Here is a 20774-nt window from a genome sequence, read left to right as displayed (position 1 = left end):
TAACATTTCCTACTAAGCAATCATCAATGGTGGGTTGGAAGGGACTGCGAATCTTTACAAATAACAAAACTGATAATATACCAGTAAAATTTTGAAGCTTTCTTTATCTGTTCTTGTAGTTTGGAGGAATTTTATAATATTCATAGATATAGTAAATAGGAATATTTACCGTGTGAAACTTATAATATGTACTGTTTTCTTATTAGATCCTACAGAGAAACAAATTGACCAAGTTCTTCAAATCTTTCCATAAAAAGAACTTATGGCCATTATATTTTAAGCTTGCATATAGTTGGAAAGTAGGTAATGTTGAAAATAGCTTTTTTTTATTTCATTTTAATGAAGAGTCCAAAAAATTATATCTTGAATCTTCAAAGCTTTTTAGAAATATGGAACGTAGCTTTTTTTGCACAATGTTGGTAGCGGATCGATTTTTTTCATGACGTTGGCTGAGTCTCGATTATCCAACCAATAAACATGCAGTTTCAGGCCTTTCTTCTACGAAGAATATGGCCGACATTTTGATACTGCTGTCATGAAGATTCCCAGTGACAAAATCTAACTTTGTAGTTCTTCATGCACGGTTTTATGTTCCAATAGAGTTTTATTTTTTTTAATTGCATAGACGGTGTTTAGTGTAAGATATTTGGTTTCCAAAATGGCAGCTGATCGTGAAATAGCTGCTGAAGATAGCATTAGAGTTGTATGCCGATTTCGGCCTTTGAATGACTCCGAAGAAAAAGCTGGTTCCAAATTTATTGTGAAATTTCCATCAGGTCCCGACGATAACTGTATTTCCATAGGGGTATGTGAAACCTTATTTTACAGTTGCAATAGTTCTTGCTATCATCGCCCTAATTTAGATCATGATGACTAATACATTATGACTTGTGTTCACCTGCTACGAAATGGCCTTTCTTTTCTATTCCGCTTCGGTGACTATGACTGCAAATGCAATCGAAAAAATTTGTGATGTCTAGTTTCAACTAAAACGAGCAAGTGATTTTATTTTGTCGAAAATCAATACAAATACTTTCTCGACCTTGACCTGAACGTATCCTTCGCATATTTTTTAAAACTACGGTATTTAATATTTGTTTATCTGCAGGATATCAATATTTTTTTTGTAAAAAATCCTGTGTCATCTAATACTTTGTTACTTAAACAAATAACAATATTCTATCACTTAAAAATTCTTGGATATTAAAATACAACATTATAAAAAATATTTGTTTTATATTACATTGTCTTTGCCATAATAATTTTTTATTTAATTAAATAAATGTGGTTTATTACCAACCTACATGGGTTCAAAATGTGATAGGGAGAACAATATTTTATGTTTATAAAAAATGTCTCATCATATCCCTATCGTTTTTTTGTCAAAATCAAATGTTATTGGTTACATAATCTATCTTATTTTGAATATATGATATATTTTATTTAACTAAATAAATTTTACTATGGTTTTCTTTTGATTCTATTGTATCACTAAAAATATTATTTTAGGGTAAAGTTTATTTATTTGACAAAGTATTTAAACCAAATGCAACCCAAGAGAAAGTATATAATGAAGCTGCAAAGAGTATTGTGTCTGATGTACTGGCTGGATACAATGGGACAATTTTTGCATATGGTCAAACAAGCTCTGGAAAAACACACACAATGGAAGGTGTCATAGGTATGTATGACCCATTTGAAATATAAAAAATATAAACATTAATACATATTATTAATTCAATTCTTTTTGTTTTTTTAGGTGATCCAGGGAAACAGGGTATTATTCCAAGGATAGTCAATGATATTTTCAACCACATTTATGCAATGGAAGAAAATTTGGAATTCCACATAAAAGTTTCATACTTTGAAATCTATATGGATAAAATCAGAGATCTCTTAGATGGTAATACTTTTTAAATATCACTAGCAAAGTATAATAAACAATTAGAATTTGGGTCATGTATACTAATTAAATTTATTTTTTCCAGTCTCGAAAGTTAACCTTAGTGTTCATGAAGACAAGAATCGTGTCCCATTTGTCAAAGGTGCTACAGAACGGTTTGTTTCAAGTCCCGAAGAAGTGTTTGAAGTTATAGAGGAAGGCAAATCAAATAGGCATATTGCCGTAACAAGTATGTAACATATGCAAACTAAAAATGATTATACCTTCAAATATATGATAAATTTAATATGGATATTAATTTCAGACATGAATGAACATTCATCCAGATCTCATTCAGTCTTTCTCATTAATGTGAAACAAGAAAATTTAGAAAATCAGAAAAAACTATCAGGAAAATTGTATTTAGTTGATTTGGCTGGTTCTGAAAAGGTAAGTAATTAAAAGCCTCTCTTTACTTACTAATGTTATCATTGCAAATGTGTAGATGGATAGATGTTTGTTTGAAGGTATCTCCAGAATGACTTAACGGATCTAGTTGAAATTTGAACTAGTTGTAGAACATAGTTTGGAAGAACACATAGGCTAAATAAGTCTTAAGTCTTTTTTTTTAAATTAGTATAATAATATTTTAAATGTCAAATAATCTTGAAAAAGACAAAAAGTCTATTATTAATCTGAGTATTTTTCTTCAGGTGTCTAAAACTGGTGCTGAAGGTACTGTGCTCGATGAGGCAAAGAACATAAACAAATCATTATCTGCTCTGGGTAATGTCATCTCCGCATTAGCAGATGGCAACAAATCTCACATCCCATACAGAGATTCAAAATTAACCCGTATCTTACAAGAGTCACTTGGTGGTAACGCCAGGACAACTATTGTCATCTGCTGTTCCCCAGCCTCATTTAATGAGAGTGAAACAAAGAGCACACTTGATTTTGGTAAAAGGTAAGGTTGCCATATACCATACTTATAGTGCCATTATTTATTTATTTGTGCTAATATATTTAACCTCTGTAGAGCCAAGACTGTGAAGAATGTTGTATGTGTCAATGAGGAACTCACTGCCGAAGAATGGAAACGACGCTATGAAAGAGAAAAGGAGAAGGTGGCTAGACTTAAAGGAAAGGTAAATATACTAATTTAGTTTATATTCAGATTTCTTTATTATTAAAATTATTTCAGTTTTAATGTTTATAGTTGTATGTATATATTGATTTTAAAATGTTTTTAGGTTGAAAAACTCGAAGCGGAAATTAACCGTTGGCGTTCTGGTGAAACTGTGCGACCAGAAGAACAGGTCAACCTTCAGGAGATTGAAGCTGTTACTCCTGTCACCTCCTTCATTGAAGAAAAGCCACCAGCACCAGTATGTATTGATTTGTCGTCTTATTCTTCCATCAGTTCCATCCAGAGCTATAATTATCAAAATGTATCCCTAAAACATACATATTTCATAATTTAATCTTCCAATACTAGAATTTTATATTATGAAAACTAAAATAATAATAAAGTTAAATTTTATTTATGAGTGTTTTAAATATTTGAAAGACTTATTTTTTATATAGCCAGTACCAGTGGCTGTTGCTAGTGTGGTTGAGGATGCGGCCATGCAAGGCAAGCTGGAAGCACTGTACCAACAACTGGACGACAAGGATGAGGAAATCAACCAACACTCTCAGCTTGTGGAGAAACTAAAGGAACAGATGATGGAGCAGGAGGAACTTATTGCTTGCACAAGGTAGATATTTTAATACTTTCAGTGCCATTACAACTTTAGTTTGAAAGTGAACATTAAGCATTGAATGTGATGAGTAAAAAAAATTATAATCATAATTTCTAATTTTTGGTTTGCTATTATTATTTTATATGCATTAAATCATTAATACATTTCCATTATAATGACATAAAGATACTTTTATAAATATTAGAATAGTCTATTTACCACAAATTACTTTTCTAGGCGTGACTACGAAGCCCTGCAGGGTGACATGAACCGCATCCAACAGGAGAATGAAGCCGCCAAGGAGGAGGTCAAGGAGGTACTCCAGGCTCTGGAAGAGCTGGCCGTCAACTACGACCAGAAGTCGCAGGAGGTTGACAGCAAGAGTCGTGAGTGCGACCAACTGTCTGAGGAGTTACAGACAAAACAGGTAAGGAAGTAATGTAGTTGGTTGGTTAGGTTAAAGATTTAATATATCATACAAAAAGTGTGTAAAAAGTTTTTTTAATTTAAAGTATGTGCTTAAAAGGTATTCAGTAACTAAGTATTTAGAATGTAAAAGAATATTAAGAAGATAACAGTGGTAACCATCAACAGAGTGCTCTGGCTACTGCAACATCGGAACTCCAACAATTGCGTGACCTTTCCGCGCACCAACGTAAACGCATTGCGGAGCTACTCACCAATCTGCTCCGTGATCTGGCTGAAATTGGTGCAGCAGTTGGTGGCTCCGAGTTGGACTTCAAGCTGAACGTGGATACCGTTGGTAAACTGGAGGAGGAGTTCACCGTTGCTCGATTGCATATCAGCAAGATGAAGAGTGAGGTTAAGAACATTGTGCAGCGCTGCCACTCTCTGGAGACAGCTAATATTGATGCTAATCAGAAGGTGGGTTTAAAAATACATTGTTATTTAAAATCTAGATATGTTTCTGTACAACTTAAGATGTTTAAAAATGGAGTTTTCTTTTGGTACCGGTTCTATACTTGAATGATTTTACTATTAGTGATGCGAAGATTGCAATTAATAGAACATTTAAACACAGATTGAGGAGTACGAGCGTTCGTTGGGCGAGTGCCGGCTGCTGATCTCCCAGCACGAAGCGCGGTGTGCGTCACTGGCGGAGTCCATGCGTGAGGCTGAGAATAAGAAGCGCCAGCTGGAGGAGGCGGCGGATGCGTTGCGCGAGGAATGCGCACGTCTGCAGGTAATACATACTACAGTCAATCACATATACATCTATCCTTTTTATTTTATTTGGAAAAAACAAAGATGACAATATGTTACTTGATATTGACAGACAGTGAAGTTTTAAGAGCCGCTTTTTAACAATATATTTCTAGATTTGTTATGGTAATAAAAAGTGCTACAAACACTTTTACTTCACGTTTGATTTAAATATAAATACTGTAAATACACATCAATAATTGTTGCACTAAAATATATCTCTACCCTGCGAAGTAGATAAGGAGATATCAGCGACGACTGACACCAATATCTAAATATCATTCCAAATTTGTACAGTTTAATAAAAATCGATCTTAAACAGACTACCGAATAATACCTAAACCAATAAATAACAAACATTTTACGTCAAAATTGTATCTTTTTGGTTTGAATTAGTAAATAATAAAATCTCACAGTTTAGCGTTTACTCAATTGCGCACAAAAATTCCTAGTCTTAATTACGTAGTACAAATTGTTGAATTATGTTTAGATTGCTTAAAATGTTCTCTGACTGTGTGTCTGACTGTCAAATTATCTGATTGTGTAATTTTTCGTAATAAATTCTATCAGAATACATTCTCAAAATCAAAGAAGTATACAATTAGTGCATAGCCTTGGTTTGTAACAAAGATCTTTTTTATATCGAACACAGTAACACGCAAACGTTGTTGTAAGCATTAATTATACTTGCTGAAAGATATATGGCCTCTTACTATTTTTTTTTATGATTAGTTTCTCATATTATGAAATGCAATCAGGAAACTAACTCAGTCTTTTCGTTAATATTAAGTCATATTACTACTATTATAAATGCGATAGTTTAGATGGTTGGATGTTTGTTTGGAGATATGTCCAGAATGACTGAACAGATCTTGCTTAATTCGGCATAGACGTAGAACATAGTCTAGAAGAACACGTAGGCTCCTACTTTTTTTTTTAAATTCAACGCGGACGGAGTCGGTCGTAGCTAGCTTTGTAATAAGTAAAAACTTCCATATATTTAAAATAAAACTGTCTTCATTATAATATGGAAATTTATCTGCGTTCAACTTAGTCAGCATAGTTCGTAATATTTCAAAATATCAATATTTATTATTTACGTTCTTGGTTGCTCTTTGTATTCAGTTTCATAGTCTTGAATGCATTGGTAACGATATTAAATTTAAAAGTAGCGTTTGTTTATTTACTTGGAACATTTCGGGTCTTGGTTTAATTATAGACGCCTCGTACACTCCAAACTCTTATCGAATCAGTACAAAATGTAAAAGTATTTTACTGATAATTTGTAAATTGTAATAGTCGTAGAAAATAGCAATTTTACAAACGGAGACTATTATATGTTTATTTTTATTGTACGTGAAAAAAAACGCTCTCGTTAAGTAAACAAAAAGCTATTCATGTTAAGTAAAAGAATAGTCTATTCAAATTTTTGAGTTTTTCTTGTCTATTTAACCGCTGGACCATATTATATCCACGTACAATCGTAATTATAGTAGTTTTAACAATAGAATGTATTATAATTCGTTATTTGATTTTCCCACGTAAATACTAACTTCAAATATTAGTATTTTTATATGTATATAAAACAAGTTTCTGAATGCGATTAAATACGTAGACCGTTTAACAGAGATTTTATAATTGCCACATTTCATATTGCAATTATCCCCCTGAAAGTTTATATAAATATTTCATAGAATTATTTAAATATTAATATGAATAAATTATAATAATCTTATTGTTTATATTTTCAATGTTATTGGAATGTGCAAAACAATTGAGTATGGGCGGTGTGAGTAATATTTCGAGAACGCACGAGACATGGGTCAAGGCTGCTTTTGATAATTCAGTTCTTAAATTCTTGTAATTGCTTGAATATTGAAGGAAAACAATAAATTATATATGTTATTGAATAAAATGTCATATTTTAAAGTAAAATTAAAATATAAGAATACGGTTTTTATGATCGCAAAAATGAGTTTATTTTTATGTAATTCACGACTCAATAGTTCCAAATATAGTAGTTTTAATCGAGTTTAATAGGTCAATGTTAAAGAAAAATTTATTAGTCTGAATCATTAAAACAAGTTTAAAATGTAATTATAAAATGTATGTTTACATGTTAATGTTTTTTTTTATAAAATTGCCTTGAATTTTCAAGCTGAATAAACATTACTTTTTAACGATTATAAGATTTCAAGATATACTACTTGCTCCTTTTGTGGTTTTAAACTGAAATAAAATGAAAACTCATGTCATAATCAAAGTAATAAATATATAAGAAGAAATATTTTAAAGTTTTGAAATACGGTGAATAATTTCCACTCAAGTTGTTCGTCTTAATTACTAGTGCAAACGAGTCGCAGAACATTTGTACTGACATTCTTTGACGACCTAATGATTACGTCATATCTGCATTGCGTTTTAAAATGCTAATGTTGTAATAACTACATTTTTGATTCCTCTTATTTATTTTAAACATTTATGATTTTATTTAGACAAACAGAAACCAAAACATGAAACTGATTCGATTTTCAAAACTATCCTTGTGGTAACCCTTGATTATTTTATCTTGATATGGACCATAATTTTCTTTTTTACTTGTTTCATACCACTGACTACCCTTTGTATTACGGTCGTGAAACTTATATTTATATGTTTATAATTGAGAAAACAATAATGTGCGTGTTCTAAGTCAGTTGGCGCGACGAGTTGCGTAAAGCGTAACAATTCCCCACTAATTATGGTTGTTAAGTTTTACATTTGACGACGAAGAAATTTCACTTTTGCTATAAAAAAATACTGATAAAATAATTAGATAGGCGTATGTCTGATGTGACTGGTATACGGTATTGATCAACAATAAATTCTTATCCTGTCTGCCAGGGTATCGACCCCTGTTTTATGACGTCATAAAGGGGAACTCGCGTGTTCACAATACTTATTACCTCATCGTTTTGATTGGGAAAATATCTTAAAACAAGGAGTAAATTAACATTAACGGAAACTCTAAAGGCAACATACAAATGTAATAAATCTACAGAATTCAATAATATAATCTTCTTACCCAGCTCTATTGTAATGAAAAATTATATAAATTTGGGTTTAATTTTAGCTGGTTTGGCTGTGTCTACGACGCCCTAGATCTGGCGTCTGATAATAGTTCTTTAAGATATGGTAGTATATTGTGTGCGTGTGACTGCAGGCTGCGGAGCGCGTGCAGCTGGCGGCGGCGGAGCAGCGCGCAGACTCACAGCTGCGCGGCGCGCTCGAGGCCCAGCTGGAGCAGCTGCGCGCCTCCCACACCACGCAGCTGTCGGCTCTGCGCGACGAGCTGGCCGCGCTGCAACGACAGCACCAGGAGCTCAAGGAGTAAGTAACTCCGTTGAATAATCTTAAGGGCTCATATTTAATGTAAGAATCAGGAGCTGTAAGAAATGCAGAAAGCTTCTTCATGTTTGGTTACCAACGATTCTATAGAACATCGTATTTGATATTTAGTAGTAATGAGTATAATTGTATCGTGTTTAGTAAAATGTTAGTTTCCTTATTGATATATAAATGTTTGTCGACAGCACGTACCAGGAGTTGACGTTGGCTCGCCAACAGCTGCAAGACGACTACGACAAACTGAAGCGCGAGGAGGCCGACAAGTCCGCCAAGCTGAAGGAGCTAATGTTAGTGTCGCGCTCGCCTCGCCGTCATCTAGATAAGGCCGAGAAAGAGATCGCCAATCAGCAGACCGCGCTGATGGACGACAACGATATATTCGGGGACTACATCATAACCCCAAAGAAACAGAGGCTAGGGTTCGGCTACGGCCGGGGCCTCGACATCGACAAAGCTAGCAGGGAGGAAAAGTCGCTCTCGGCAATCCCCAAGTCCCCCTCTCGCCACACGTGCAACATCCACCCCCTCCAGCTGCATTTGCTCATCTCCGTCACCATGATCCTGCTCACCCATCGCTACCCCCAGATTGTTGTTTTGGTTTAAGCTTTGCTATACTCTTTACTTTCTTCTCGTGGGTCTCTACACGCCGACGCTCATTTTTTATGACTTTAATATTGATTCTAACACAATAGATTGCCAGCTTGTGTTCAGTTCGCGACCTAAGTGTGTCGAGATCCAAGTTTATTTTACGTATTTTATTATTATTTCATTTCCTCGGCAGCTGCAACTGTCTTATAAAACGCGGCAATAATTCGAACTAAGTGTATAAAGTTCCTCTAAGACAGTTGTGGAAGTATTAACGATCTAATAGCTTTCGCTTTTAAGACTAACCTACTAGTCCTGTAACGTGACCAAAGATTTATTTTAATAATTCCCATAAGCATTTATTAATTTTATGTTTGCAAATTTATTCGATGCATGATTCGCGGTTCGTATAAACGTGTGTATAAGGCATGTGTTAGAAAAAATTGTTCAAATATAATAATTAGTTATATTTTCGCATTTGTTAGATGTTAGTCAAGGTAGGAATTAGGAAGTCTTTTTGAGGTACGTTTAGAGCAGTGAGATACATCGATTGGTCGTAGATTCGTTGGATTATTGGAAAATGAAATGTTTTTACCTGTGACTACTGCAATATTAATGTAGGGTAGTTAATATTTTTAAAATGTTGGTGACGTAGCAATGTGTCTGACGCTCGTATCGCTAGTGTTTCTCGTGTTTGTAAAGTTGTAGGTTGTCGTAATTACGCGCTTTAATTGTTTGGTGCATAAAAGTTGAACTCACTGCCTTTTTAAGTTTATAGTAATTTAAAGAACACCATAACTTAAAGAAATATTGATATCAAATGTTGTGATTTAAATTAAAAAAAAAGCTACAAAGTTGAAGATGAAAAGTTGAAAGGAGATTATTTGCTTTACGTTTAAAAGTTAAATATGATTTTCGCACAAAGAGTATTAAAAGAAACAGACATAATTATTTGACGATGTCTTCATACAACATAATAGTTGTGTAAATATTTTTGTAAATAAAATTAAATTATTGTATAGAGAGTCACCGAGTCATATTTTTATCGAAATATTTTTCTATTAGTCTCGAATTGTTCGACTTGTTTCTCGGGATATATTTAAAGTTACTAAATATTATTCTCAATATTTATATTTTTTAGGCATAATTATTCTTAGGTTATAAAGATAGATAAGAATAAAACGGCTAGATAGTTTTGGAACCATTTAGTGATATGGCCTTTGCATTTAATAAGAGGAACATATTTGTCACGATCATTCCATTGTTGGCATTTATTTACATGACTAGTATTGATGGTTTATTGACAAAACATTAGTCATTTTCATCAGTAATAATAAAGCTTGTTTATATTTGTCCCATTTCATCTATGCTTCGTCATATCAAAGCTGAATCTTATGTTTTACTTGAAATGCTTTCATTCAATCAAAGACATGCTTAAGCACATTATCTTGAAAATATTCTTGAGAGCTAGAATTCTAGCCATCACCTAGACCTATATGAGTCACCTGTTCACCTAGGTCATGCCAGCAATTACATCTTTCATTGCTTGCGTTTTATATCAAACATTATTTCCCGTTGTCCGTATCACTTCCTTAGTTGCACTGGAAATGCCGAAGAGTGATTGTCGCCTCAACCTGTGGGCTCTGAACTTCGAGCAAATGCAAATTATCACATAATTTATTTTATAACAAAATATTATAAATCATTTGCACGTAGCTCTGGCCCGGTCGTGGCGTTACGTCGCCGGTGAATCTAGAAAATTCCAAAGCGAACAAAAATTAAAAATGATATTCTCTTTCTAGATTGAATCGGTGCCTTTTAAATGTTAATATTATGTTATTTTATTTATAAATTGTATGTCGTAGTCGATGTAAGGTACAGGTTAAAATGTAGTTGCAAGGTTTGTTTGCCTAGTGCTTTTTATTTTTGTTAATTTTTTTGAGTTGTCATTTTATTCCGCACGTATCCCATTCATATCATTCTGCCGGGGGTTGGCATTTTCTAAAACGATGGCCTTTGATGACCGAGCGACATTAAAATATGGATGGGTGCGTGCTGGGAGTTATGATAGCTCTGCTCTTTCGTGTCTGCAGGTAATTTGACTAGTCACTCTAAAGTGTTCTAAAGTCACTTTAAAGTATCCTTTGTTAATTTAAGACGACCATCACATTAACTAGGTAAAAAGTGTGGCTTAATCAATGTTTAAACAATGCCATAAAATATTACATTTAATTTAGTGATATCTTAAAAGCTACTATATTGTATAGCAATCAATGTATGTTTGTATTGTGCTTGTTGGTTGATTGTTATTTTATGTACAGTCAAAGTGTGGAGCGCCGCGAGCAGGCGCGCGCCGATCTCAAGGGGCTGGAGGACACTGTCGCCAAGGAGCTGCAGACGCTGCACAATCTGCGCAAACTCTTCGTGCAGGACCTGCAGGTAATTTGAACCAACGAACTACAACAACATATTCTAAAGTCCTCAGAAAATTAATTTACAATTTCAATTGTATATTACCATTTTTTTAATAATTATTATTGTACTTTAGGCTAGGATAAAGAAGTCGACGAACCCCGAGGAAAGCGCGGAAGAGGAGGGCGGTTCTCTGGCCCAGAAGCAGAAGATCTCATTCCTGGAGAACAACCTGGAACAGCTGACGAAGGTTCACAAGCAGCTGGTGCGCGACAACGCAGACCTTCGCTGCGAGCTGCCCAAGCTGGAGAAGCGGCTGCGCGCCACCATGGAGCGCGTCAAGGCGCTCGAGACCGCGCTTAAGGTACCCAACGACGAATCCAAATACATGTAATAAGATCTCTAAACAGATGATTATCCACTCTCCCTCATTTTTGATGACACTTTACTAATTATTCTCTCGTCCGTCAACCAATAGCTCTGCTACTGTGTAACTTCGAATGCGCTCTCGCATCTTTATTGTAACATTGGAAATAATAACTTAAATTGATAGTTAATATAAAATATAGGAACGTTAACATGATTTGCATATTAACTGTTGTATGTTTGTTGTAGGAAGCGAAGGAGGGTGCGATGCGCGACCGCAAGAGATACCAGTTCGAGGTGGACAGGATCAAGGAGGCTGTAAGAGCCAAGAACCTCGCCAGGAGGGGACCCCAGGCTCAAATCGGTAATATTATAATGCGATATTTTTCTGAATCATGAATTCATATATTTATATAATATGACTGTAACAAACAAATGTTTTAATATTTTTATAGCTAAGCCGATCCGTGCTGGCGGCGGACACCTGGTGAGCGGCGGCGCGCCCGGCGTGGTGCGGCCCGCGCCCGCGCAGGACATCAAGCGCAAGTCCATCATCGTCGGTGGACGAGGTTCGTTATATTGGTTTATTATTAGTAGTGTTTTTTTCGCAAAATTCAACTATACTATTATACGGACCTTTGAGCTCATATAGTGGAAGTCCAACCGGAATTGATTTGTGAATCGTCTCAACTATTTCTATTCTTTCTTTCAGATGAAAGTTGAAGAGATTGCAGAAGTCACCATAGTGAACCTAAATGAAACTTCGTAGATGTATGGCGGCAAAATCGTTTCGAAAAAAAAGTTATACCCATATTAATATAATTACTTCTTTGTGTTTATGAAAAGCCTAATTAATAAGTTGCAACAAAAAATAACAAAAATATAGTAGAATCCTCTAAGGCTTAACCTTTCGACTATCTAATCTTATTGTCACTAAGTGCACACGTATTTAGAGAAAGCTTGTCGCTGTGTATGTAGGGGCGCGCGCCGCGCCTACGCCGGCCCTGTGCGTGGGCGCGGCGCCGCGTCGCCCACTGTTACTCTCTTACCTATGGGTTCTCACTATAGTATTAATGTATTCTGATACAGAGCTTTGTTCTAAATGTCGCTCTATTAAAATGAATTGGATAAAAAATATTTTTATGATGAAATGACAAAAAAGTATTACATTTAGTCCCTACACTATAATGTTCTATGTGCATTGCTTTCGTCCCGTTTGAAATGTCTTGATCTTGTGTATTTCGTGGGAAGAAATGGCCCAGCGAGGGCGGAAGGGGAAGGCAGGGTGGGGAGAGATCTAGCAGTACAAAGAGCGCCGAGCCAGTTACCAGTACATTTGTGAAATTATATAGAGCTATATGAGACGAAGTGTCGCTCCCATTTCTTCCCGGCGGGATACAAACAGCATAAATTGTTCAATAGATGCAATATGTCATTATATTTAAGGAAACGCTGTGAACGTTCGCAGGCTCGCGTGTGCTGCCGCACAAATAATTTTTTAAAATGACGGTCTCGGCAGAGGCGTACGGGCACGTGCATCTTATCAATGTGTAGTTGTAGTGTAAGCTTCTTTAATATATATTTTTATATATTGTGATAAGCGTTGTTATGCCGGAATGCGAGCATTTAATAAGTTAACGAAACGACCCTGTCCGGTGCGGAGAGTGCGAGGTGTGAGGTGCGCGCCGCGACGCCTCGGCGACTTGCTGCACAGCAAGTTCTCTGCCCGCAGGCCCCCCCGCGCCCCCTGCGCACCCGCCCCCCCCCCCCCCGCACACACACACTCCGATTAGCGAGTGATTTTTATATTCGACTCTAGAATATGAAAATCTATTTCGACTAATGACATTGTATCGCTCCGGATTGTAAACTTTTAAAATTAACTCTTTGCCGATTCTTAGTTAAGTAAGCAGTAGACGATTCCCGGTTTAAAATGCCAGAGTGCGCTATGTATCGTAGAGTAGGATTTCATTCGATCACCCGACTGTCCGGTCGCCGCTTCATCTTCACCGTTTGCTTGTGAGCTGTGATGTTTTTATTAATCGATTATTTTATATCGCGTCTTTCTTCTTAGTATGTTTAGTAAATAAATAGAAGACTTGCATATAGAATAAATAAACAACGACAATCGCTCACCCGTGACCCACAAGGGTGGGCATTTAAAATACTTTAGACACATTCATATTTTCCGTTCTCCCAGTTAAACGATTCCCCCGCTATTTATTAGTTTAATTGTTTTTCACATCGCTCCGTTCGTTTGGTTAAAGTTCTCTATTCGCTTTAAGATGCATTAGCTTCATAGTAGATCTGTAACTTATGTAAGTACTTATGAAATAACCAGGTCGCACCGAGTGATGAGACGCGCCTTGCTGCGACCCGCGAGGAGTTATGGAACTGAGCTCGACAAACGTCTTCTCAAAACCAAAGATGAATCACAACTTTTAGATTTATTATTCGAAACGTATCACCGGAAATCGACGGAAATTCTACGTCCGCCCGAATCACTGAATGGTTCCAAAGCTCCTTCTTGTGTTGCAATACATTTATATCATTTAGGTGTAAAGTTTTAGTAAATTATTTCATACTTAAGTTAGATACTCGATTTTATTATATTTTATTTATTTGATATAAAGAAAAAACTAAATTATCTCGTTTTTTTTCACTTTTGAAGTGTTATACGCTTTTTACAATACCTCTTTGTTTACAATGTATTAAAATCATGTTAAACGCATATTTTATCATTCGCAGTCGGCAATACGTTTGGGTGCATTCCACGAGGAAGCGGTTTGTGTGTTGTGTAACTCGGTTTTTATGAAACGTAAACGTGTGCTGAGGCTGTCCTCCGGTGTTTGTGTCGGTCTCAACGAGACCATTCGCCTGTAGCATGCAATATGCAGCATGTAGCGTACACGTTAGCTCAAAGTGGCGATCGCCGGAGGTCGCAGAGCGCCCGCGACCGCCCGCGGACCGACAGGCTTGCCTTTGCACCAAGTGATTTAGTTTGTATTTACATCTTTTGTACGATGTATTTAATAAATGGAAAATGTTCGGAAGAGCGTTTCCTTGATTTTTATTTATTATAAAAATAAAATTATGAATTTAATTTGCTATGTGAGTATTTTTCATTTAATCCTTCCAATACGTCGTACCTGATAAGAAAAATTAAGTTTCAGTAAGACAAAGCTGGTTTAAGTTATAATTTTATTAGTAAATATATATTTAACGATAAACATACAGCCATAACTGTAACAATATATACAAATGATATAAAAACATCTACGACTTCATAATTTACAAAATATTACTACATTACATCGTGTGCTCCTATATTCGTTTTTAAAATACTAAAGCTGTGTTAAGGCTTTCTATATGATATGATGAATTTTAGATACAACACGGTGGGTTTCCACTGCTAAATCACATGTACAAACATTATTTTATTCAAAGAGGATCAGAGGGATGATAATGAAAATATACTATTTTGTAAGTCTCGTCAGTGGAAACCCACGGTAAGAAAGATTGATGAAGTACTATAATTATTTTTACATATCCTTCGTTGTCAATGTTGTGTAAATAAACACAATTGTAGAGACAATTTAATAAATCACATTTGACAGTACATCAAAATCAAACTTATCTGGGCCGGTAAAGGTGCTACTAAAGGTTCTGTCACGAAATATGTAAAAATTCTTTGAAACCATACTAAATCCATTCCATCCAATTGAATAATCCATTCTAAAAACAACTTCACAGACTTGCTATATGACAACCATTTCATGTAGTATTCTAATAAAAATATCCTTCAATTTTTAGCGTGAGTTTCAGAGACCAAAATCTCTATTTAAAACATATTGTTATCTCTGCTTTGTCAAAGATAATGACAGTGACGACGATATGTTTTTACGGAGGTTTTGGGCACAAAAACCCACGGTTAGTGCATTCTTTTAAACTAAGCTTAATAAGAAAGAATATGTAAATGATAAATTGTTCAATGTAATGATATTTTGGATTACATTTAACTTTGCAAATTAAATTAATAAATAATAACAGTTATAATCATAATATTATTACATTTCATTCAGTGATTTTACCTTCAATTACCAAAATTCATTGACTAATAATAAAGTCACCACTTGGTATGGAACAAAGCATCTATAAGTTACTCTATGTTAAAAAAAACTATACAATTTTATAATTCAATAATTAATTTAAACAATTTAATAAAACATACTGTTTATACAAAAATTAATTGATTAAAAAATTAATACGAATATATATTTCAATATTAACATTCTATTGACCACATATACTTCTTACTTCATTGAAATTCTTTCGTCATTTTTACTGACTAATGTTATCACAGATGTAATTTTGGATACAAAAACAATATATACATAACCTTATTTCACGGTTAAATATATGGTATAATATAAATATACATAAAACTAGAGATATTTAATACAGAACTCAAACACTTAGCATTATCTTTGTTCGAAGCCTGCTACTACAGATAGGAAGACCCAGTCTACTACTTCGTCTACCTTCTTTACCTTGCCTACATGTTACTATGGTGTTAATCAACCACAAATATATTTGTCTATTGTTATAAACTGTTTCTAATTAGAGAAATTCAAAACATATATTGTGCAAAATCTCTATGGTTTAGCATATCTCTGTAAACATGCAAGGAATATTGTCGAATTTAAGTATCTTTTAGCTCTACTTTTATTGCATTAGTGTTATTGTAAAACAACAATTGGTAATTAAATATTCTTCACAGTAAGGCTACATCATAGTCCGTCGTAAGTCGATATGGAATCACTAGAATGTTGGTCTAAAGTTGCATTAACACCATTTTCTTTAACACTCGATGAGGTTCTGGAAATAATTTAAAATATTAATTGCCATATTTAGGCACAAGTAATATGTTAACACATTCAATGCTATAAGATTTATGCGTACGAAAGTGAACTAGTTGTAAGAGTTTGTGGAATAGAACGTGTTAAAAGTAAATGTTGGCAAATGAACAGTAAAAACTGTTAGTCTGTCTGTATAATTAGTTGAATAAATTACCCAAAAAATGGTAGTAACGTGATGAGTTGAGCACGACTGGTGCACTCGCGAAGTTCTGGCAACACCAGCAGAACGTGCCGGAGGTACGCCTGCAACGCCAGCCGCCGCTTTTCCACGAGGTTAGCATCCTGGAAAATATATGATCATTAACTGGACTTCTGCGTACTAATGCAGAGTGAGTTTGTAGCATTTAAAGTATTAAGTCTCCGTGATAAAATAAATCAAAAACTCATAATTTATTTTTATTCTTAATAACTATGTCAATAAACTTCATATTATCAGCATATGACAAATCTGATTAATTGAATAGATAAACCGTTTTTCTCCTTTCGGGGTAGGAGCCCTAAAAAACGCGCGAAATGAAAGTCTGGTCTCTGCTTAAATATCTCTTGTGTAAAAAACACTTACTCGTTTCCTAAGCGTCTTCTTTGGTGGGAATTTATAATTAGCTATATCCGGATGGCATTTCTTTAGCTGCGTGTGGAGTTCATGGAACTTTGCGTATCTGTGATACACATTCCACTCTTCAAGGCCTACTTTGATAAAAATCTGCAACATGAATTTCCTCTTTGCATTTGAAGTTGAATTTAATTGCAAAAATTATATGAAGTATTAAAAGTTAAAGTATTAATGTAGAATTTTCTCGGTATGCTACATTTCAATTCAATATTTAAAAATAATTTAAAATAAGTTTTTAATTACCTGGTACACGTGGTACGAATGAGTTCTTTTTCCAACTAAGAATGCACTTGGAATAAACACTTTTACATTTGATTCAGGGTAATCTAAAATCTCTAACCCTGATGCACTTTCCAGGTCTTGTAGCCGTCTTTGCAAATGCTGATTAAATTCCATGAGTTCTGCATGCATTTCTGCAACCTACAAAAAAACTTATAAAGTAAATTGTGACCTCTATAGTTCGTAGGAAAAAAATGTTTCATAAGACTTTTTACTCTCTGTTGTAATTTTTGTTTGTTTTATATCTTCTTTGGACTGTATAACTATTATTTTTATTTTAGTACATAGACGAGGTCATTTTTGTTCACTCACTTGCACAAGTTTCTTTTCATAAGAACTTATTTCTTCATCATGTTCGCTGCCATTTTTCAAGGCTATACCAGTTTCTACGGCCGACATGTAACGCCTTAGTTGGTCTTTTAGCCTTTCGTTCTCCCTGAAAAACATTTCGTTATTTATATTTTAGAAAGATATAGTTAAAATAGTGAATTATAGTCTTAGAAATATTCCCTATTTCCTTACTTGTTTAGGTCCCCAACAGTTTTCTCCAATTTCTGCACTTTCTCTTTGCTACTCAGTTCAAACTGATTGAATTTGATTTGTAAATCTAAATACTCTTTTTCCCTATGATCTAAAATAGAACTAACTCTTTTCTCATCACTACCTCCTTCATCTTCTGTGAAACAAAGTTCCAAACATGATGTGCTGCCGTCTATACTGCCCGCAACTTCCTCACTATCACTCTCATATATTTTCAAGCAATTTACACTTAAATCTGATACATTATCATCTTTGGATACATTATTTCTATCTATACTACTGGAAGATGAGAATATTTCTTTAGCACATTCCGACAGTCTTGTAAGAATTTGTGACGGACTGTCAATTCCTTTAACACTGTCAGGAAAGAAGTGACGTATACCACTTTTGTACTCCGAACTGGTTGGTTCACTTGCTGATGTTAACTGAGGAATTATTACAGGATCTGGAGAATTAAGACATGTAGGAGGGGCACTGTTCCATAATGTAGAAGTTTGAGAAACAGGATTTATTGTTTTGTTTATATTTTTCCTGTCATTTTGTTCCTCAAATGTTATAACTTGACGTATAGGCTTCCTGTTAACATTTCCTGATGCTTTAATTGGGGTGGGCAGAGGAATGACATGCTCCGGTTTTGTTGTTTGAGTTATTTGTTGTGAATCATTGAGTATAGCTTTGTCTATTGATAAAGCAAATAAAATTGTTGATAAACCTAAAATAATAATTATTGTTAGTTATTTCTTATCTTGATATGCTGCCTGGAAATATATATTGATTTTTTAGATAACAGTTCTGGTTGGTGTGCGAGGCATGGTGTTCATATATGTAAACATATTTTGTATATAAATGGTGCAAATACTTTTGAATGTAATCAAAATAAAAAATCATACCAGCGGCAATATCAGGCAGTAAATTAGCTTCACTAGTTCTGACCAAAGCATCTTCTTCATAATATTCTGATAAAAGCCCATGGCTTATCCAACTTTGCAAATATCTACAAAAAACAAATTATTCTGATTATATAATTAGAATGATTTCTAAATATAAATATTAACATCTGCAGCTGAGATTATAATTTGAAATTTAAAATGATAAATAACACTCTTTCTTATTTATCTTAATTGTTATATTAAATACCCACCCCACATAAACATAAGATCTCTCCATGAGCCACTGACTCGTGAGCAACTACTGTTCTTGGGAAACCCTTCTCCATGTCAGTCCTCCAGGGCCTCGCTGGAGTATTACACATATAACTTTAAATAAATGATTTATATATACCTCTCTAAAGATCGCTCATTTAGTGCTGCTCTTATGAATGCTCTAAAATAACCTAATGGAGTGTTGATATTGGATAGAATCTTAAACCTTTCTTTTTCATGTTTAGTTAGATGTAGACAACAGTAGCTCCAAAGTGTGTTACCTAAAATTAACTCTTGTTTAATTCATTATTCATTTCATAAATAAATAAATTATAATTAAAAATATAATAATAACATTAAATAATCAAAATAATTTTATTCTTACCAACATTAATAATATTAAATGTGAAGTTTAAACCAGCAGAAACCAAGTTCTGTATTGTAGAATTTGATAAATTTGTTTTGATTCCATGACTAAGTATTTTTTCCCATTTTTCACACAGTTGAACTATTCTAAAATTTAAAAGGCATTGGCATAATTCTAATATGATATCTAAATCATATATTATAATAACATAAACAGTATGTTGTGTTATGTCAAATAACTTTTTACCATTTTTTTGTGACAAGGCCAGGTATAAATAAATAATAGAGAAATCAAATAAAAGCTGATGAAAGAAGTTTACGTTCAATTTATAAAAATGACACATAATTTTACCTTAAATCATCTTCTGTTGCAAGTTCAGATTTTCCACCAAAACGGTTTTTGCAATTATCAACACAAGTTTGTAATTCTTGCAGAATTTGTTGCCCTGTCTCTGTCCTCTTTTTCAATTCTTCTCTGTTTTCTATAGCATTAGCAATTGTGTTCAATATCTTACTATTCTGAAACAATATGTGATACACTTCAGTTGAACAATTATAACAACATACAAATAATGGGCGGATCCATTGTTAACATTGAAGTGTAAGTGTTACAGTAAAGGTATTTTTAGATAATTATTTTAAACATTGAAATTATGACTATATAATAATTTTAAGAATGTATAGTCCTACCATATTTAGTTTCTTTACTCTAATTTATATTGGTCAAGGTAATTGTAAAGAGTTAGCTCAAAATAAAACTTTTACAATATGTTATGCGTAATATTACGGATATTCATAGAGAAAATCACATTTAAATGAATATCCGTTAAATCATGTGAGCTCTAAAAACAACACAAATATTCAACATAATTAAATTTTCACTTACCATGGCTTAATTAAAAACTAGTTAGCATAATCACATTAAGTTAATAGAATTATGATAAATTAAAGAAAATTATTACTTTTTGAAGTATTATACATCATATATGTATTTAACACACCATATCTCGGTATAATTGGATATTTCAAATTAAACAATAAAAATTACGACTGGACAATATTTACGATTTACGTCTTGTGTGACTTAATGTGACAGACAGTGACAGCTTGATTTGATTAATCTTGGCAAGAGCTTGACACTTGACATCATGTTTTATACTGCTTTTATAGCAAAAAAATCAAGGAGCAGAATTCTAAACTGAAAAAGGACTAAAATGAAAGGGTAATAAAATCATATTCATTTTTACCAAAAAGACTAATTTTATTCACATTATAATCTGAGGGCCGAATGTTTTAATAAAATAGTTGTCTATA

At 33.9% G+C, this 20774-nt stretch overlaps 2 protein-coding genes across 2 annotated transcripts; one reads left to right on the top strand and one right to left on the bottom strand.

Moving 5' to 3' along the window:
* The first annotated feature begins 483 nt into the window (after positions 1-483).
* Khc (kinesin heavy chain) lies at positions 484-12393 on the top strand. Its single transcript, XM_013326678.1, has 19 exons — positions 484-805; positions 1510-1681; positions 1760-1903; positions 1989-2132; positions 2208-2332; positions 2596-2849; positions 2922-3030; positions 3136-3270; positions 3470-3642; positions 3865-4054; positions 4222-4512; positions 4670-4831; positions 8054-8220; positions 8424-8525; positions 11145-11262; positions 11372-11599; positions 11851-11965; positions 12057-12170; positions 12314-12393. Exons 1-19 carry the CDS (start codon positions 659-661, stop codon positions 12322-12324), a joined length of 2901 nt encoding a protein of 966 aa, XP_013182132.1. The 5' UTR covers positions 484-658; the 3' UTR covers positions 12325-12393.
* Positions 12394-12490: 97 nt separating this feature from the next.
* LOC106128347 (sorting nexin-29) lies at positions 12491-20521 on the bottom strand. Its single transcript, XM_013326679.1, has 11 exons — positions 20347-20521; positions 19813-19979; positions 19480-19607; positions 19234-19375; positions 18843-18946; positions 17935-18664; positions 17725-17848; positions 17377-17553; positions 17083-17223; positions 16675-16802; positions 12491-16479 (listed from the first exon to the last, which is right to left on the bottom strand). The coding sequence occupies exons 1-11, from the start codon at positions 20347-20349 to the stop codon at positions 16392-16394; spliced, it is 1932 nt and encodes a 643-aa protein (XP_013182133.1). The 5' UTR covers positions 20350-20521; the 3' UTR covers positions 12491-16391.
* Positions 20522-20774: the final 253 nt, after the last annotated feature.

Source organism: Papilio xuthus, unplaced genomic scaffold (assembly GCF_000836235.2).
Source record: "Papilio xuthus unplaced genomic scaffold, Pxut_1.1 DF828780.1, whole genome shotgun sequence".
Lineage (NCBI taxonomy): Eukaryota > Metazoa > Arthropoda > Insecta > Lepidoptera > Papilionidae > Papilio > Papilio xuthus.
The sequence above is the reverse complement of the archived record's forward strand: the minus strand, read 5'-3'. Positions and strand labels throughout refer to the sequence as shown.